An 18218-nucleotide genomic window follows, 5' to 3' on the forward strand; every position below is an offset into this window, starting at 1 on the left:
AGCATGAAATAATCATTTGGAGATAAGAAGCAGATTGCTCTAAAAATGTAAGAAATTAAGGTCTTAAATACTCCTGATTTTTCAACATTTTCATCACAAAAGAATTTGTTTCCTTTCCAGTTTTCTTTTAGGAATTTCTACAAAAGAGTATTAATATTTTCTATTTTCTTATTTTATTTCTACATGCCTCTTTCTTAAAATATATTCATAATGGTTTCCTCCACATAGTTTTATGAATACCAAAGTTAACAGTATGACTAATGAAATGTAGACAAAGTTAAAAAGTAAAATTATATAAATACTTTCAGTATCATTGAAAAGGTAAAGAAAATCTCTTTTCAACCAGGCTCATATATAAATATGAAAAATATTATGACATTATTTGGAAAATGGCTAAAAGTTTTACAGAAAATGAAAAACGTGTAATGTAATCAAACTATGGACAAGATCTAGTACAAACTCCTAGTGAAAGTCATTCATCTTAAAATTAAGAAATTCTTCTCATTTGCTATTGTTTGTGAGGATGTAATTATTGATAAAATGGGATATATTCTGGTAATTCAAACAGGAGGTAACAATTATTCTTTAGAACTGCAATTTCTAAATATACAGTAATGACAGCGTAAACACCCAAATGTTTTTCTTTTTAGCATCTTACATTCTTTGAGAAAAAGGAGAATGTGAATACAGTAATTTAACAGGCCCACAATTTTGCAATATATATATACATATAAATAAATTTGTTTCATGAATATATCTTATAATCAATTTTGTTTACAATAGAAACAAAACAACTAACTGTTGTGGCTTCTTAATAAATAATGTTGTTATGTTAAAATGTGTTAACATAACAACATTTTTATGCCACTGTTTTTGTGTTCCTTCTACACAGAACTATTTCTATGTTCTCTTGGAATTTACTACTTATTAAATTAATAATTTCTTTCATAAGCAACATATATATATACCAATTAGTGTTCTAAGTTTCATACAAAATATAAGGTTGGTTTACTTTTTTCAAGACCATCTACAGAATTTTAATTATGATGAAAATGATCAAATAACAAAATAAAGCTGTTGCCACGTGGAATTAAAAAAATAGGTCTTACGCAGACGTAGAGAATGGACGTGAGGACACGGGGAGGGGGAAGGGTAAGCTAGGACGGAGTGAGAAAGTGGCATGGACATACATACACTACCAAATGTAAAATAGATAGCTAGTGGGAAGCAGCCACATAGCACAGGGAGATTAGCTCGGTGCTTTGTGTCCACCTAGAGGGGTGGGATAGGGAGGGTAGGAGGGAGATGCAAGAGGGAGGAGGTATGGGGATATATGTATATGTATAGATGATTCACTTTGTTATAAAGCAAAAACTAACACACCATTGTAAAGCAATTATACTCCAATAAAGATGTTAAAAAAAAAATAGGTCTTAGAGAAAGGGTTTGTAATCAGCTGATAAAGTCATACTTTATCTAGAATTTTCTTTATAAAGGAACATAAAGCATGCTAATTTTGATTAAACTGAAAAAAATTCAGATATTTGTATCAAATATTTAGACAGTATTTACTCAAGGGAAACAATAAAGTTATATTTGGACATAGAGGAAGTAATATATTAATGAAAAAATATTATTTTTAAGAACTTGACTGGATAATTGACATGATTTCTCCAGCTGGGGCATGAGGTGAACACCTAACTTTACAGGGAACTGATGACCGATGTAGTTTGCCAGCTACAAGGAAAAATCTGAAGTAACATCATCTCAGCAATTTGCGGGGATTTTTAACACACAAGTTTGACTATCCCTTGAATTTTTTCATATCATGTAATAAACCTATGCTAAATATATCTTGAGTGTGGCTTATATCTAAATCATATCAATGAAAAAGTTGAACGTTTGTTTGCAAATGATGCATGGTTTCTCTAGAATAGGGCTGATATTAGTTACATGCAATACCATCCACTTTAGATTATCAGGAAGTCTAATAACATTCCCAGAATTAAGAATCCACAGTCAAGTACAAATGTGACAATATTATGAATCCAGCCCTAAGTCCAAGCTGTGGTACTTTTTGCTGAAACAAAGACCCCCAAACCACACATTTGGTCATTTTGGATGAATCAAGGATGATCTGGGGTCAGACTGGATGAATGTCCACACGTGCTTTCTGTCCAACTAATAGGCAAACAATATTGACCTTATAATAATCATGAAACAATTTCTGAAGCTTGGTTTCAGACTATTTCTAGGCTCTCTGATTCAAATAACGTCTCATTCATTTTACTTCTTGTCAGAGGGCTGGGCAGGGTTCTCCAACTCCTATCAGGAAGAGGGACATGTTCCAAGTATTCCTGAGATGTTTTAACTTACAGATAAAAGAAGCCAAGGTATATTATGTTTACTACCAGGGCCAAATTCTTAAGTCCGTTCAGTTTGAATTTCATTAGAGTCAAAAAAGTTAATGGTGACAGAATTTATCCCACACTTCATCAAGATGGGAAGGGCACTGCGAGGGAAAAAGCAAGATAACTAGGAAATCTAAAAAGAAAACAGAAACTTGATGTTGAAGTATGTGAGTATCACTTGACAAGCAGGGAAGAAAGTCATTTAATACAATGGAACAGTGTGACAAAAATGTGGGATAGACCTGAAAAACAAAAAAAATTTTTCTATGCTAATAAGTCTGTGTAATCTAAGTAATGCAGTAAGTAAATACACCCAATGAAATTTCTTTTATAAGCTAAAAGGAAGTGGCCAAAATAAAAGGCAGTAGAAATTTTTTATGTTTTCTTTTAAATTTATTGCCTTTTAAGTCCATATTGTTATTCTCAAAATAGTCACTTCTTCAGTCAAAAAAGAATATAGTTTATAATATGCATAATTACATGCTGCTAAAATTGGCACTACGTATGAGAAAATGTAAGGTATGTGATATATGAAGACTTCAGCTAATGCCCCAAATAGACAATTACAAGTCTCACACTTCTGTGACTCTCTGCTTCTTGGATTTTGATAAAGTGACTACAGTCCAGCCTCAGAACAGTGATGTACAATAAAAGCCCCACACAACAGTTGGCTATGAAATGAGTATTAGTTCTACCCTCTAAACCAGAGTTACGAAGGAGTGCCTTTCTCTTATAAAGAGGTTTGCATTGAAAAGGTAGCATTTCACAATCTGGAATACTCCCCAAATTTGGAACTCTGATTTTGTTCAGACCATAGTTTAATGCCTCTATAAAATTATTTCAGTTTTATTAAAGTAATAATTATAGATATTCATATTAAAATGGGACTTGCAACTTATTTTCCAGAGGAGGAAAATGTCATAATTAAAACACAATGATTTGAAAAACAAAATATGCTTAAACTGGCTGTTGATGGTAGTTTTGATTTACTATGTTACTAATCAGTGGAATTTCTTTTATAGATTTCATGAAAAATAATAATGCAGCTAAAACTTTCAGTAGAAACTAACTTAATATTTTAAACAAACATTCCAACTAGGTTATTAGGTAACATGTATTAATTACTTGCTACGTTTGAGCTCCTAATACCAATTTCTAGGATTACTATAATTTCAGAAACTTGGCTACATCTTTTCCAGGTATGTTTTACTTGTTTTAAATTTTCAGCTTCTGATTCCACCCCCGCCTCCCTGCCCCCCTGCCAAATTTAAAGAGGTGACATATATTTGCTAATACTGTTATTCTACTGTCTCCATCAAAATATTGCAATTAGTTTCTTCAACTCTGTCAAATTGCTTAAATGGCACAAGTATTTTAAAGTGCATTATTGGATCTTAAGGCTATATTTATACTAAGCATTAACACAAAGCAATAAAGTTGACCACAGGAAAGATTACTTTCAATAGTTGGGATAGATTTCAGCCACAAATATGAAAGGTTAAGCATACAATCCAATGGGAAGACTCACATTAAGGCATATATGCAGCCTGCATATAAAATTCAAATATAAAATGGCATTTGCCATGAATTTTTATTTTGGTACTTAATGAAGTATACCAATGGATATTATTTAGGCCACTAACTTTTTATGATTATGAATTTAATAGAGCTCATAAAAGTCTAGTGTTAAGAACAACTGCAATGTTTAACAAGAGAGAAACCAGATCCATTTGGTGGCACGTGTACTCAATTTGACAAAGGTCTGGAAGGAATGCTAGCGCTTTGCACGTGCCTGAGTGAGTTTTTAACCCACTCCTTTCTCTCCTCCTCTTTTCTAGTGTAGAGGAGCTGGTTAGAATCTCAAAGGAGTGTAGAAAAATGAGGTTGGATTGTTTTGGGACTGGAAGAGTATTTTGAAGGTCCTTTAGGGGATCCATGGGCCATGTATTTGGGTGATAGGATTGAAAGATAAAGACTACCTGTGGCCTTGGGACTCAAGAGATGGTGGGTGACACAAGACAGGGAATTTCCTGACAGGCACCACTGAATCCTGATATCACAGCAAGGAAACTACAATTAAAGATACCAGGTTGTAACCCGACCAGTGTTTATCTTTGATTGTTTTCCAGTCTGTTCTACCTTTAGGATACAATAGCACTTATCAGAAAATCAAGGTGGTGGCAACACAAATGTTGTTTGTGCCAAAAGGTTTGACCCCTCTTTTCTTAACTTCACATACAGAAGTTCTTAGGGAAATGCTGGGATTCATTGTAAAATAAAAGGTTTCACGTTATTCCAAGATTATGAGCATCCCAACAAACCACCAAACCTCACATACAGTCAAAATTATTTTTCTATGGAGAATGTGGTCATTCATAATTACCAACATGTTGCTTCCTACTTTTCACAATGGCATAATTAAGTTCCTTGTGGAGCAACATGCATGAACATGCATAGTGTTTTAAAAAACGTGACAAACATGATCACTTTGGCTATTTCATTTAAATCCCTCAAGTTTTAAAACTAGGCAATCCAAACATCAATGCATCTTTCTCACATTATCTTATAGACATCTCATTGCATTTTATTTTTATTGGAATAAGATGAATTTTCTTTTGCAAGTGTTGGCAAGATATTTATTTGGCTAATCAAGCATGGGGGGGGAATTATCCTGCAAAAGATGCTTTTCTTTAAAAATTATGCACTTTTACACAAGTCTTTCTCCAAGAAAAGGGCCTTAATATATTATCTCTATGATCTCATTCATTGAAAATGCATTAAAATTTTATTACTAATATAAAAACCGAATTTAAAAACTTATGAAAATGTTCACACAGTGACAAAACTATATGTAAAGGATCTTCACTAATGCTTTGTAATAGGGAAGTGAAAACAATCTTGATGTTCATTCAATAGGAGACTGATTAAATAAAGTACAGCCCCACAATGGAATATGTAGTAATTTACAAAAGAATGAGGTAAATCTATTTAAACTCTTATGGAAAGATGTCTACCAATTCATAGTAAAATGAAAAATAGTCACAGGACAGTAAGCATATTATTCTATTTATACGAAATGAACACACACACAGATACACACACACACACACGCATACTTATTTGTATATTTATAGATAGTATCTGGAAAGACACATACCAAACTATTAACAGTGGTTACCCCTAGAAAATAAGGGGTGGGGAAAAGCAGAGGAAGTTGTATTTTATAATTCAATATAGTTTGATTTTTTTAAGAGGAACATATATTAAATTTACAATGAAAACATATTAAAAAATGACAAGCCTTGGATAAAAAGATATTCATCTTACATGCATGCTGCTTTTGTTAAAGTCGTTTTTAGAATTTACCCCAAAAGGTGCGATTGTTTTACCTTCAAGTTAGCACTAACATATAAATAATCTTTTATTTTTCTTCTCCCTTTTTAAGATCTTAATGATACTTAGCAAAAAAATTCACAAATAACTACTTTAAGTCACTAGCAGGGAAAGGCCTGATATATACCAACTTTGAAAGCAAAAAATGCATATGTTAATTTTTTTAAATCTATGCAATAGAAAAATGAAAACCCTGTGCAGTACTGTGCACACTATTGTGAGTGCTGATGAAAGAGCCTTCACTGATAACAAACGCCGCTCTGTAAGTGGAAAATTGGAACATTTCCAAATAATATAAAAATATCTCCAAAAGATAAATTATTCAAAGAAAGGAATAAAAATCCCTGAGTAGGCCAAAGACAACAGATACAATAACCTAAGAAAATAGATTATCCAGGACCAGAGAGTATATTATTTAGCTAGATGGTATATATGTATTCATATACAGCTATGTATATGTCTAAGTATATATACATACACATATCATACATAAACACATCTACTAGATTTAGAATTCATCATATTCACACATCGTCAAACTAACACCCAAGTCTAGGAAAGTCCAATTTACAAAAATTAAGCACTTTTATAACAGAATTACAAGGATTTAGGGCTAGAAATTCCCATTCTCTCAGTTTTAATACTAGAGCAAGTAGAATAGGCACTCAATAAATAGTTGTTGGATGGACAGATGGTTGGATGAATGGAAAGATGAATTTGTGAAACTAGATTCTTCTTGTATCATGTTATGCTTTAGAAATATGCTATTCCAGGCCATAAATGGCACACCCTCCTCTAACTGGAAATAGACTAGTCCAGCAGTATAGCTTTTCTGAGCGTTACTCAGAAAGAATGGAAGTGCTGGCTTGTTATCCATGAAAGCAAACTTCACTATTACGGACTTTCCAGATCAAATAAAAATGATAAATGTTCTTATACTCTGGAGCCCAACAAGACAAACTATCCATGTTAATGCATGTTTTATCACATAATCTATTTCAATTCAGAAAAGGTTGTTGAAAAATAAATGCTACATCTACGCCAATAGCTAATGTTAAGGATCTGGAGACAAGTGGAAACTTTAAGCTTCTTAGAGGTCTTTAATTCCCTTCTGCTGATGAACATTCGTGATGAAAACAAAAAAAAAAACACAGTTTAGTTACTTGTCCTTTTCTTATTTTTAAAGATTTCTCAGCTTGGTAAAACATCCTGAAAATATTTTTTTCATTTTTTTTTGTTTCCTTCTCCAAAAGCAGTTTATATTTTAGATAAACCCATGAACACAAAAAGTTTTGTTTTAAATCACCCCTCCATAAGAAGATACCAACACATTATTATGCATTTGAGCAATAAACATAAGAAAAATCCTTCAAAAGCAGTATTTGTTTTTATGAAAAACTTGAGAAGTAAAAGAGAGAGAGGGAAAGGAGAGGTGAGAGGGTGGGGTTTTAAACAATATCATATGCTTAACCTAAAGCATAATTATTATAATCACAAGTTGGTTAAAAATGAGCAGAATAGGGATATGTTTAAAGGCCTCAGCAGTTCTCTCTACAGCACACTTATTTAAATTAATTATAGAGTGAAGCAAGTATGCCAACATATAAGAAATCTGAAAAAGAAGACAGAACATTTAGGTCTTGAGAATTTCCTAGAAGCAGCCTATTAGTTTTATCAGTTTATAAAGTTTGATAATCCTTGAGGTGACACTGCACAAATTTCTGTGTGTGTGTGTGGGACAGAGAGAGAGAGAGGAGAAAGAGAGCAAGAAATAGAAAGGGTCAACATCAAAATAGCCTGTTGTGTACGTTGACTTTAATTCAGTACATTACCAAATTATGCCCACAAAGGAACAATCATTTTTAAATATGTCTATGAAAATGTGGAAAAATAGTGTAGGCATCGAACTTGACAAGTACAAGGTATTGGACCTAGTTTTAATACAGATATGTATATACACACACATTCACACCCCTACACGTATACACTTCAGTAACTATGATTCTTCTCATTAGTTTAGTTTCATTAGTTCCCTTTTGGGCATTGAGATTTTTAACAATTATAGCATCTGAAGGATGAAGGAATTGTACTGCTTGGGTCACGGATGAAAATTGGTGCATATGGTGAGCCTTCATCTTCTGAAAAGTGGCCTTGCTTGTTGGTACAGGTGGGACCTTCAGTTATTCACACCAAGTCTCAGAAGAGGGCATGGAGGGAGATTCAGGTACAAAGACAGTCCAAGCAATGCTCAGGAGATGCATGCTCAGACAGTTCTGAGGATAACTGGTTCTAATTAAAATACTTTCTTCCAAGAACCATTAAGAAGATCAGAGTTATGATATAGATGTTTATAGTCTATGAAAGTGACCATTTTGTAAAAGCAGCAATCTGTATAAGGAAAGGACAGGATACCATGTTGGGAATGCACCGGAGCTAGAGGCATTGTGGCCTGCAGAGAACACAGGAGAAGAGATGGCAAAAGGGTCCTCCTGGCAGTTTTCAAGAAGTGACCCTCAGACAGGTGCATAATTCTGTGTAGCTCCTACCCGGACCAGCGTAGTCAGATGAAATCACCTGCATTTACCAGTGCATTCCTGTCCGTGATCGTTTTCTCTGTTTTTTACAAAGGCAATAGATAGGAAATACAAATAAACCTGGGGATTAAAAAAAAAAAAGATTAAAGCTAATTAAGAGGACAGGCTTTTAGTATCATAGATCTGAAAATTTTCTATTTTCAAATTTTTATTTTGCAAGCTATTTATAAATAATCATTATTTAGTAATACATGAAAATGAAAAGAGGGAAGATACCTATGCTATGAAATGTACTTAGTTCTTCAAGATTTCATTCTTTATTATTTTTCTTCAGCTCCCTCTCCCCCTTTTAACAAAGTCTGTGACACCAGTTTGGACATGAATGTTTTTTATCAAAATATCAAAACTTAGGTTTAAGTCTTCTTTATTATCCCTAGTCATATCACTTGCACACTGATATTCATGCTTCGGTTTCAGGCCATATAGCATGTTACTTAAGAACATGGGCGGTGGAGCAAATGTCAGCTTTGATTCCCAGTTCTACCACGTGTGAGGTCCTAGTAAAGCCTTAATATCCTCAACTGTAAAATGCAGATAATAATAGTATCTACTTCATAAAGCCTCATTCATTGTAAGAACTTAAATGTGAGTTACCTTATAATTCTATCTGTCCTGCACATGCAAATTACTTGCTAAACAGAACTTTACATATAAAAATCAATTTATTTAGGAAAAAAGAGAAATCCCATCTACTATGTGGAACAATCATCAAAGCAGCCTTTAGCTATAGTGTTTAATTTTAAATCCTCTACAGCAATGGTTCTCAAAGTGTGATCCTTGGACCGTCCACATCAGCATCACCTAACTTTTTAGAACTAGGCCCCTACACTGAATCAGAAACTGTGAGTAGGAACCAGGAAGCTGTTTTTTAACCAGCCCTCAAGGTTCTTATAAAGTACTCTAGAGTCTGAGAACCATTGCTCGAAAATACATATTTTAATATACTTGTATGAATAAAACTATATTTATCACTGATACATTTTCTATTTGTTAGTGCTCAAGTATATGTTGGGTACGTGTTCCTATACACATCAAAAGTATCTTTTTGACCCAGGGGACCCTTTTACTAGAACTCACCGAAGACTCAAAAGGCTCCCAGAGCCTCTTTCCTTTGATGTTCCAACCTGAACTCAGAATTGGAAAATCTGGGTTCTCGTCTACTGGAATCTTTTGCCAAAATACTAGTTACATTAACTTTTGTATTAAAAGGGGATTAATAATGCTTTATAAGAAACATGAATCAAAGTGTTCATGGACTGAAAAAGTGTCACACAAATACACCCTGTACGAAATACGCTCCTCTGAATCTATAAATCATGTGCTGATTGCTTATCTAGAGCAAGCATGGAACACGTACCATCTACACTTAATACTGACTCACTATTACATTTACACTCATATTCTCTCTGTGGCACTCAGAGAATTCTCATCTCAGATACATTAAGTATTTCTTACCGATTACAACTGCTATGGCCCCTAGTGCTAATCCCAAGACCAGAATTAGAGGTGCAATGAATAATTTTCCAGCTGGAAAACAAAAGGCAAACCATTTAGAGAGTCTTAAACTAAAACTAAAAACAATTTCAGCAATGCTTTTTAATATCACAATGTATGTTATTTTTTAAGGAGTCACTAAAATTAAGGCAATATTTCTCTAAAGAAATGTATCAGGTGTAGAACAAATACACATATGTAAGTTCAGTAACTTCACTCAAGTCCTGGGCACACGTGTCATACATCGCATAAATCATCCTTAACAACCAAGAAAATTCCAAAGCTACTGGTTCACTTTATTCCACCAGGACCATTCATCTTTGTGTTTTTCCTTTAGATCTCTTCCATTTTAAATTTTTAAAATTCTGAGAGATTAAGAAAGGAGTGACACATTCTGAGCTGGCAGGAGAAAATCTAATTAGCTCACAAAATGGAGAGCTAGTAGGTGCTACAGAGGGCTGTGCCCAAGTCCACATCTGAAAATGTGATTTATTTATTTCCTGGGTCCAAAATAAACTAACTATATGAACACCTAATACACTGAATTACAAATGGGATGTTTCAATACCATTGTTAGAGAAAATTACCAATAAACATACAATATATTGAAGGTTTTTCAAATGAATCATTTTAACAAACTTAGAAAGGAAGCACTTATAAGGATGCCAAATGGCATCAACCAGCACTTATTTTTCTAAATGAATAACTAGGCAGTGATTATAATAAACTCTAGTTATATCACAGAGTTCACAACTGGAATCCTACTAGCGTTAAAAGGCACTAGCACAAAAATAGAGGCTAGTAGTTAATATCTTGTCATTACATAGTAATCTTGATCTTAAGGCACGTGACACAGCAATAGCTGTACACCCCAAACACAGCAAGAGAAGAGGAAGGAATGGAGGGACTTTGCAGTAGACTCCCTTAGCTGTTGAAAATAAAGCAGCAACACCATTCTATAAATAAGGACAGTAATTTGGAATAACCAATTACATTAAAAAACAGAAACATAATGCAGCCATTTGTTGGAAATTTGTCAGAAAAATATTAACTTCTTTATTCTTAAGAAAGGGGCTTTGGAACCACAGAAAAAACATAGATAAAAAATACAGATTTTAATATCTAATTTTGAAAAAACTGCCATTCAATTGACACAATGTCTAACCATGGGGTTTACTTACATTTTTCACCAATGACAGAATCAATCAAGTAATACTAAATCGCATTGAACAATTACACTTTGTACATTCTTAAAGGTACACTTTAGTTTATAGTATATTGATTTGCATATTGTAAAAGAATCTGGTTTTTTTCCTACACATGTAGCTCAGTGTGCTCATTCATGTTTCTTTTTTAAGTAATTATCAATATATTTTCATAATAGTGATGAAACACGACTGCAAAGTAACAGCACTATTTTTTTTTTTCAAATATCACAGAACTCAAAGAACCAGATATGTGCTCTCTCTCTTTGGGAAGTAATAAACTTATTACAATATGCAATCAATGTTCAATACATGTTAAGTCTACCTTTGAAACTGTCTTGAGGACAGTTAAGCACAGATTCTCTTATTCCTAGATCAATAATAATTCTTTTAAAATACCATTCTCAATAGCTGAAATAGTATTGTACTATATCCATATATTCTAGCTTATTTAAATATTTTAGTACTTATTTTTTGTTCCCTTTTCTGCTATTTTAAATTATATTTGCAAATAAACCACTGTCAACCTAGATTTTTTATCATGTTTTAAAATATCCTTCACATTACTATCAAATTTCTTTGTAAAAGAATTGCACAAAATTCCCAGTTCATTCAGAGTATAGATGTCCAGCATAGAGTATTAACTTGACAAAATATTTGCTAATCAATATCCAGAAAAAAATTTCGTTTTTTTACATTTTTCTGACTACTAATAACACTGAATCTTTTAAAACATGTTTATTGACTATCTGTATTTCTTCAATTCTGGTTCCAAACTTCTTTTCTTTTTGAAAAATGTGATGTTTATTTTCGGAAGGGGGGCTCCATTGCTTTTGTTCATATAAATTATTTGCCAACTAGAAATCAGTTAAGGACCTGTATGTTCTTTACTATTATATGTTTTAATGTAATATTTTCAATATTTGTATGGAATTATATGAGAACAAAGCATTCTTTCTGTCACTTTTATTCCCAACACCATTCACTGAATAACCTACCTACTCCCTACCAGGGAGATACCTGCATGTCAGAGGCTGCTAATTATCCTCAAATCGCTGTTCTCCCTTATTCTCTAGAGGCAGAACCTCTGATCTGTTGCTGGGCAGATGGTCACATGACCATCCTTGTTTTCCAACCTCCAGCTGTGAGAGGAGGGCAGGCCCTTTCTCTGTCTCTGTCCAAGGACATCTGCAGGCTGTGGTCCCAAACTGAGGAGCAAACTGGGTTCCATCATGCAAGGATGGAGGGCAGGAGGGCTTTGCTGTCATCCATCTACTCTCTTCCATGGCAGGGAGAAGGTAAGCTTGGGACTTACAGAGTAACTCCTTTTCCTGCCTTTTGTAGGGATGAGATGTTTGAAATTAAATTGCTCTTTTTATTTAAAAACATCGCTTATAAAATCATTCTGTCTGATTTTGTAAAATGTAATGGGTAACATGAATTATTGTATTTTTTCCTTGTTTGTCCACAGGAAAAAAGTCCACATTTCCCTGCTATACTTGGAGTGATGGTCCAACAGCAGTTCGAGGCAGCTGTGCTGGAGGTGCAAAAATATGTGTAGGAGGGAGAGCTTATCATAAGGCCAGCTGCTCCCTCCTTTGTCAGGTTCATCCTGACACACACGAGTACACACACATACACAGAAAAGAAAATGGGCCAAAAAGAAAACCATTTATAGAAAGCTGACCATAAAATTAAAAATAAAAACAGAGAAGACTGTGCAAAGAAAATATTTCCCTGCTGACAATGTTTATGCGCTGCCCATTCTACAGGCTGTTAAATATCTTGACTCTATTTTATGACCTGGAAAGAGAATTCTAGTGGCATCTAGGCAAATGGTGAAAGGACTCAAAGAGAATGCACCCAAAATATTATTGAACAAATAGGGCAGGAAATGACTTTCCTTATTTAAGAATGACTAAACAGAAAAATGAAAAGGAAAAAAAAAAAAAGCATGGTCCAATCAAAGATTATTTAAAACAAAAATGGAAGGAAACACTTTGCCACAAAATGGCATTGAAGTAGGAAAGAAAAGGACTAACAGTGCAGGAGATATAAGGATTTTGGTTTTTAGGTTGTTTTCTGTATGTACAGACTTACAAATAGGTTACAGCTCAAAACTTAATTTTGCAGTTAGTTTTCTCATGGTAATATTGTTATAAATAGTGGTTAGATTCCCTAGCTATCCCTCTAAAGTCTGTTTAACTAGTAAGTATATATTGGTTATATAATTATTATATATACCATTATAAGCAACTAAACAGAAAAGCACTGAAAATCATTAAAACCAATCTTGACTATATTGAATGCTGTTGGTTGTGGGAAATTATGTTTAATTAAAGCTCAGTAAGGGTGTTTTTATAGATATCATATAAGATTTTAGAAAATGATGGCACTGGTTTCCACATGATAAAATGAAATTTAAAATATATGTTCTATTGTTTACCTGACAGAAGTAAATTATTACCATCAGCTTTGTTCTGATTAGCCTGACATGATTCTAGCGAGGAGAGCGGTTTACAACAGCAATGAAGTGATGGCGGGCTAAAGAGTGATATAGAGATAGTCTCACGAAGTAACTAGGCACAAGTAAGTAGAAAGGAAGAAACGTAGACAATGTTAAAAAGTATTGTGTATACATGAGAAAGACTGCCAGAGAAAGAAATAATGGAGTTCTGCATGATGAAAAAGAAAGAAATCTCACAGTAGGTATATTCCAGAGGAGCAGGGAGACATTGGAAGAACTATTAGGCCAGAAGAACACTGCATCACTCAAAGGTGGTGACATTAGGCCAGAGCAGGAATCTGTGTTTATCTTTGCATATTTGTATATGAGACTGTGCGTTGTTGAGGACGAAGAAAAGGGTAAAAAAGTCAATCCATAAAAGCATTGCACTTGGATATTTAAACTTGGGTTTATATGCAATGAGGGCAATTGATGCTCATTTCATTAACTGTTAGCTATTAATATTAACTACTAATACAACAGAAAATACATACAAATATATACAATGGCTTATCAACTATATAGGTACAATGGAACTCCATTACAAGACTCTGAAGCATAGGGATTTTTAAAATTGCACTGTTTGTCTTCCATGGATGAATAGAGGATATGCCTAAGACCCACTGCTAGGTACTCTCACTACAAAAGAAATGTGACATCGTCCCCTTTCATCAAGTGGCTTACAAGGCTTTCAGAAGACTAATGACTTCATATTTCTGCAGTGTAATAAATTATTTGTTTTTCGAACAAAATCTGCTTGCTCATGTAAGCAGTGCCCTGCTAACAAACAAGTTTTTTATTTTAAACTCGAAGGGAGAGAAAACATCTTCCTCCTATTTTGAGCTCAAGGCTCTACTAGAATACCTGGCAGGTGCTGAGATCTGTCACGGCTATTCTATTACATTCCTAAGCTCTGTCATCATCACTGCTTTCCTCCTGGGGAAGACTGTATAAGTCACGTCAGACACTCACCACAGACTGACCCTCGCACTAGTCTCCTTAGATGAGGTCTCTCTGGGAGGTAGCGGTATTTGCATCCAAATATACTGAGGTTTGATGTGTGGTCTCCAAAGAAACGGAGCTGGCGGTATCTCTCCCCACATCGATAACAAAAATTAGTGTTACATTGTGAACAGGTCATATGGTCACACCCTTCCGTTCTCTGGATATGGATCTGTACCAGCGAAAGAGGGAAAGATAAAAAAGGTTATTAAGTTTTTTATAAAGTAGAATCTGGCAAATGTATGGAATAACAGTTACTAGTTTCACCAAAATAAAAGCCTTACAAAGCATTTCTGAGGCCATAAGTTTGCTTACTATCACGCTCTCCCAGGCCACCTTTGTATCAAGCACTTTAAACATGTGTAAAGCTCAATAACATTTCAGGTGTTCAAGCTGTTGGCTTCTTTTGAATAATACAGATATAAACAAACACACCCCAAAGAAAACTCACTTATCTTTCCAGACATGCATCGAACTCAATGATTAGGAGGCAATTTAAAATGCTGTGAAGGTGAGAAATGCAAATCAAAACTACAATGAGGTATCACCTCACACCAGTTAGAATGGGCATCATCAGAAAATCTACAAACAACAAATTCTGGAGAGGGTGTGGAGAAAAGGGAACCCTCTTGCACTGTTGGTGGGAATGTAAATTGATACAGCCACTATGGAGAACAGTATGGAGGTTCCTTAAAAAACTAAAAATAGAATTACCGTATGACCCAGCAATCCCACTACTGGGCATATACCCAGAGAAAACCATAATTCAAAAAGACACATGCACCCCAATGTTCACTGCAGCACTATTTACAATAGCCAGGAAGCAACCTAAAAGACCATCGACAGATGAATGGATAAAGAAGATGTGGTACATATACACAATGGAATATTACTCAGCCATAAAAAAAGGAACGAAATTGGGTCATTTGTAGAGACGTGGATGGACCTAGAGACTGTCATACAGAGTGAAGTAAGTCAGAAAGAGAAAAACAAATATCATATATTAATGCATATATGTGGAATCTAGAAAAGTGGTACAGGTGAACCGGTTTGCAAGGCAGAAATAGAGACACAGATGTAGAGAACAAACATATGGACACCAAGGGGGGAAAGCCGGGTTGGGGGGGGGTTTGGTGGTAGTGGTCGCATGAATTGGGAGATTGGGATGGACATATATACACTAATATGTATAAAATAGATAACTAATAAGAACCTGCTGTGTAAAAAATAAATAAAATTCAAATTAAAAAAAAATGCTGTGAAGGTATGTTTTGTTGATGCTATGATCAGCAAGAACGAGGTGGCTTGGGGAATAAGAAGAGACGAAGAGGATTCCTTAAAAGAAAGGATTATGTCAAACTTTTTGTAAATAAATGTCAAGGAAAAGAAATCCTGTTGTGGAAGGAAATGAGAGTAGGTGTAAGTGTATTTGCAGTACCATTTTAGTTTCCAGCTCTAATTTCATTTGCAAATGCTTGTACAGGACTGTGTATACAATGCTACCTGTGCAACTAAGCACCTCCCTCTGTTGTTGCTGTCAAGTTACAGGAAAGTACGGAGGTTACTTCTTATCTCCCAAGCTACAATTTAGATGATATTACTTACATGAGAATAAAAATGTGATAATATACATACAGTGACTAAAACATTTGGGGGGCACATATTGAGTCAGATCAGTATAATATTGGTTCCATCTATCCCTTCCCCTTCACCCACCTAAAAATGTGAGAAACCAAATACCAGGGCAATGCAACTGACACTCCCTGATGGCCAGGTGATCTCCTTTCTCACTTCTTCAATTGGCTGATTCTTAGGCTGATGCTAGACTAGAGTACCTTCCTGGATAGGTGAGGGCTAGCTTGTGGTTAAGGGCATATAAGCATCTGTGGTCAAGGGTAACTACCAATCAATATTTGGTGAATAGAAGCAAAATTTGCTTTTTCTGCTATTGGCCACCTCATCTTTTTCAATTACATTGAATTCTTTTTCTTTTACCTGACACTCCAGTGACGTGGACCCAGGTTTTGTGGGGCCTGAAGGTTATCTAACTGGGGGGTCCTCTTAAAGGAGAAGCGTGTAAATTACAAATGCAAATTAGATACAAGGCCTAAGAAGAGACCTGTGCAGGTGAGGGTCTCTGCAGCTTGAGCTCTTTAGCTTCCTGGTAATTTCTCCCTTAGTCTCCCCATTGCACCTGTTTCTATGAATGATTCTGAAGAACAATTCCTATGACCACATCCATTTAGCACAGCAGATGGCATTAAGGAATGAGGTAGGCTAAGGCCCTACTGAACCTTTGAACTATTTCTCATCCTTTAAACTACCTGAGCACTAGGAGAAAACATGTTCAGAGACAACAGCTGAGCACCCAAAATAAAGGTTACTTCACCATATGCTCAACTTTTCGACTGTATATTGTAATTGCTCTTAATATGGAGGTAATTAAAGCTTAACAGATTTCCTGGCCACATAGCATAGTGTTGTATGTGACCTGTAAAGGGAAAAGGACTAATATTTGTTTAGAGCCTACTAAATGCCAAGCACTGTACCTAGATTAGCGCCTTTAAGCCTCATGACCACACCATGAGACTGGCATGCTTATTCATAACCAGAGCTCAGAAAAGTAATCTGCTTGAATGAATGGAGAAAGTATTTTGATTCTTGTCTGTTTCTTTATTATGCTAAGCAGCCTCTTATTATAAATTTAAAGATAAAACCAGAGGGTCAATTGTGTTCTTTGCTGACAGAGTAGTCATGTCTGCCCTCCTGTACAAGGCATGTTCGAGTCTTTCTGCTTGTTTTAGCTGCTCTCTGGGCCAGTTCACGTTCTTCCTTTAAAATAATGTCAAAAATTTTTCTAACAAGAAACTTGCTCTAATAAGTTAAACTTGTCACTGACAGTTCATTTGCCTCAAAATTTCACATACAATTTTTACTGTCGTTTTATATCTGCTTGTAATATTGTTTCATTGTGTTCTAAAATCTTTATGTGGTATACTTATTTCATTTAAATAGTGAAGACTGCAATTTTTAGCCTCTTTTAACAGTCTTTCCTCATTTCTAAAATAATATTTGAAACACAGCAGGCAACTAAAATACTGTTAGTCCAAAAATATTTCTGCACAGGAAGTGATAAAATTCTAAGTTCTGACAATACTCTACAGGAACCTTGTACGTTGCAGGATTATATAGTTCTATAGATTAATTTGCGTATTTTACTCATATAATGGCAATGATTTAATCATTAAAATGGCTTCATAATTTCCAACTGTCAAGTACACAGTGCTTCCTTTAATACTATTGCAAATATATCTTGATTATATATGAATATTTTATAACTTCATGCTAAGAGAAATGAACTGACATAATGCAAGTTAACTTGTAACAGAAGACATTACTTTTCACATTTGCTAAGATGCAAGTTGTAATTTTGAACTCCTAACACCCAGAGGCTAATAAATTTCATATGATAAACGACTTCCCTGAATATATCTTTAAAGGTCACACTTTGACAATGCCATTTTTGTTTTTAAAACATAGAGCCTTAAAAAGTAGGTTTAAATTACATTTATGTAAAGTCCATTTTATTTTTCAGTGAAACTTTAAAAGTTTT

At 34.5% G+C, this 18218-nt stretch overlaps 1 protein-coding gene across 1 annotated transcript in view; it reads right to left on the reverse strand.

Annotated features, from left to right (window-relative positions):
* Positions 1-817: 817 nt before the first annotated feature.
* Positions 818-18218, reverse strand: part of RNF217 (ring finger protein 217) — a 125644-nt gene continuing 108243 nt past the window's right edge. Inside the window, exons 4-6 of the mRNA XM_068551160.1 lie at positions 14576-14777; positions 9854-9925; positions 818-8458 (exon numbers count right to left, since the gene is read on the reverse strand). Of these exons, the coding sequence (XP_068407261.1) occupies positions 8385-8458; positions 9854-9925; positions 14576-14777 (348 nt within the window). The 3' untranslated portion in view covers positions 818-8384. The remainder of the gene's footprint in view (positions 8459-9853; positions 9926-14575; positions 14778-18218) is intronic.

This window comes from Eschrichtius robustus, chromosome 9 (assembly GCF_028021215.1).
Source record: "Eschrichtius robustus isolate mEscRob2 chromosome 9, mEscRob2.pri, whole genome shotgun sequence".
Taxonomy (NCBI): Eukaryota; Metazoa; Chordata; class Mammalia; order Artiodactyla; family Eschrichtiidae; genus Eschrichtius; species Eschrichtius robustus.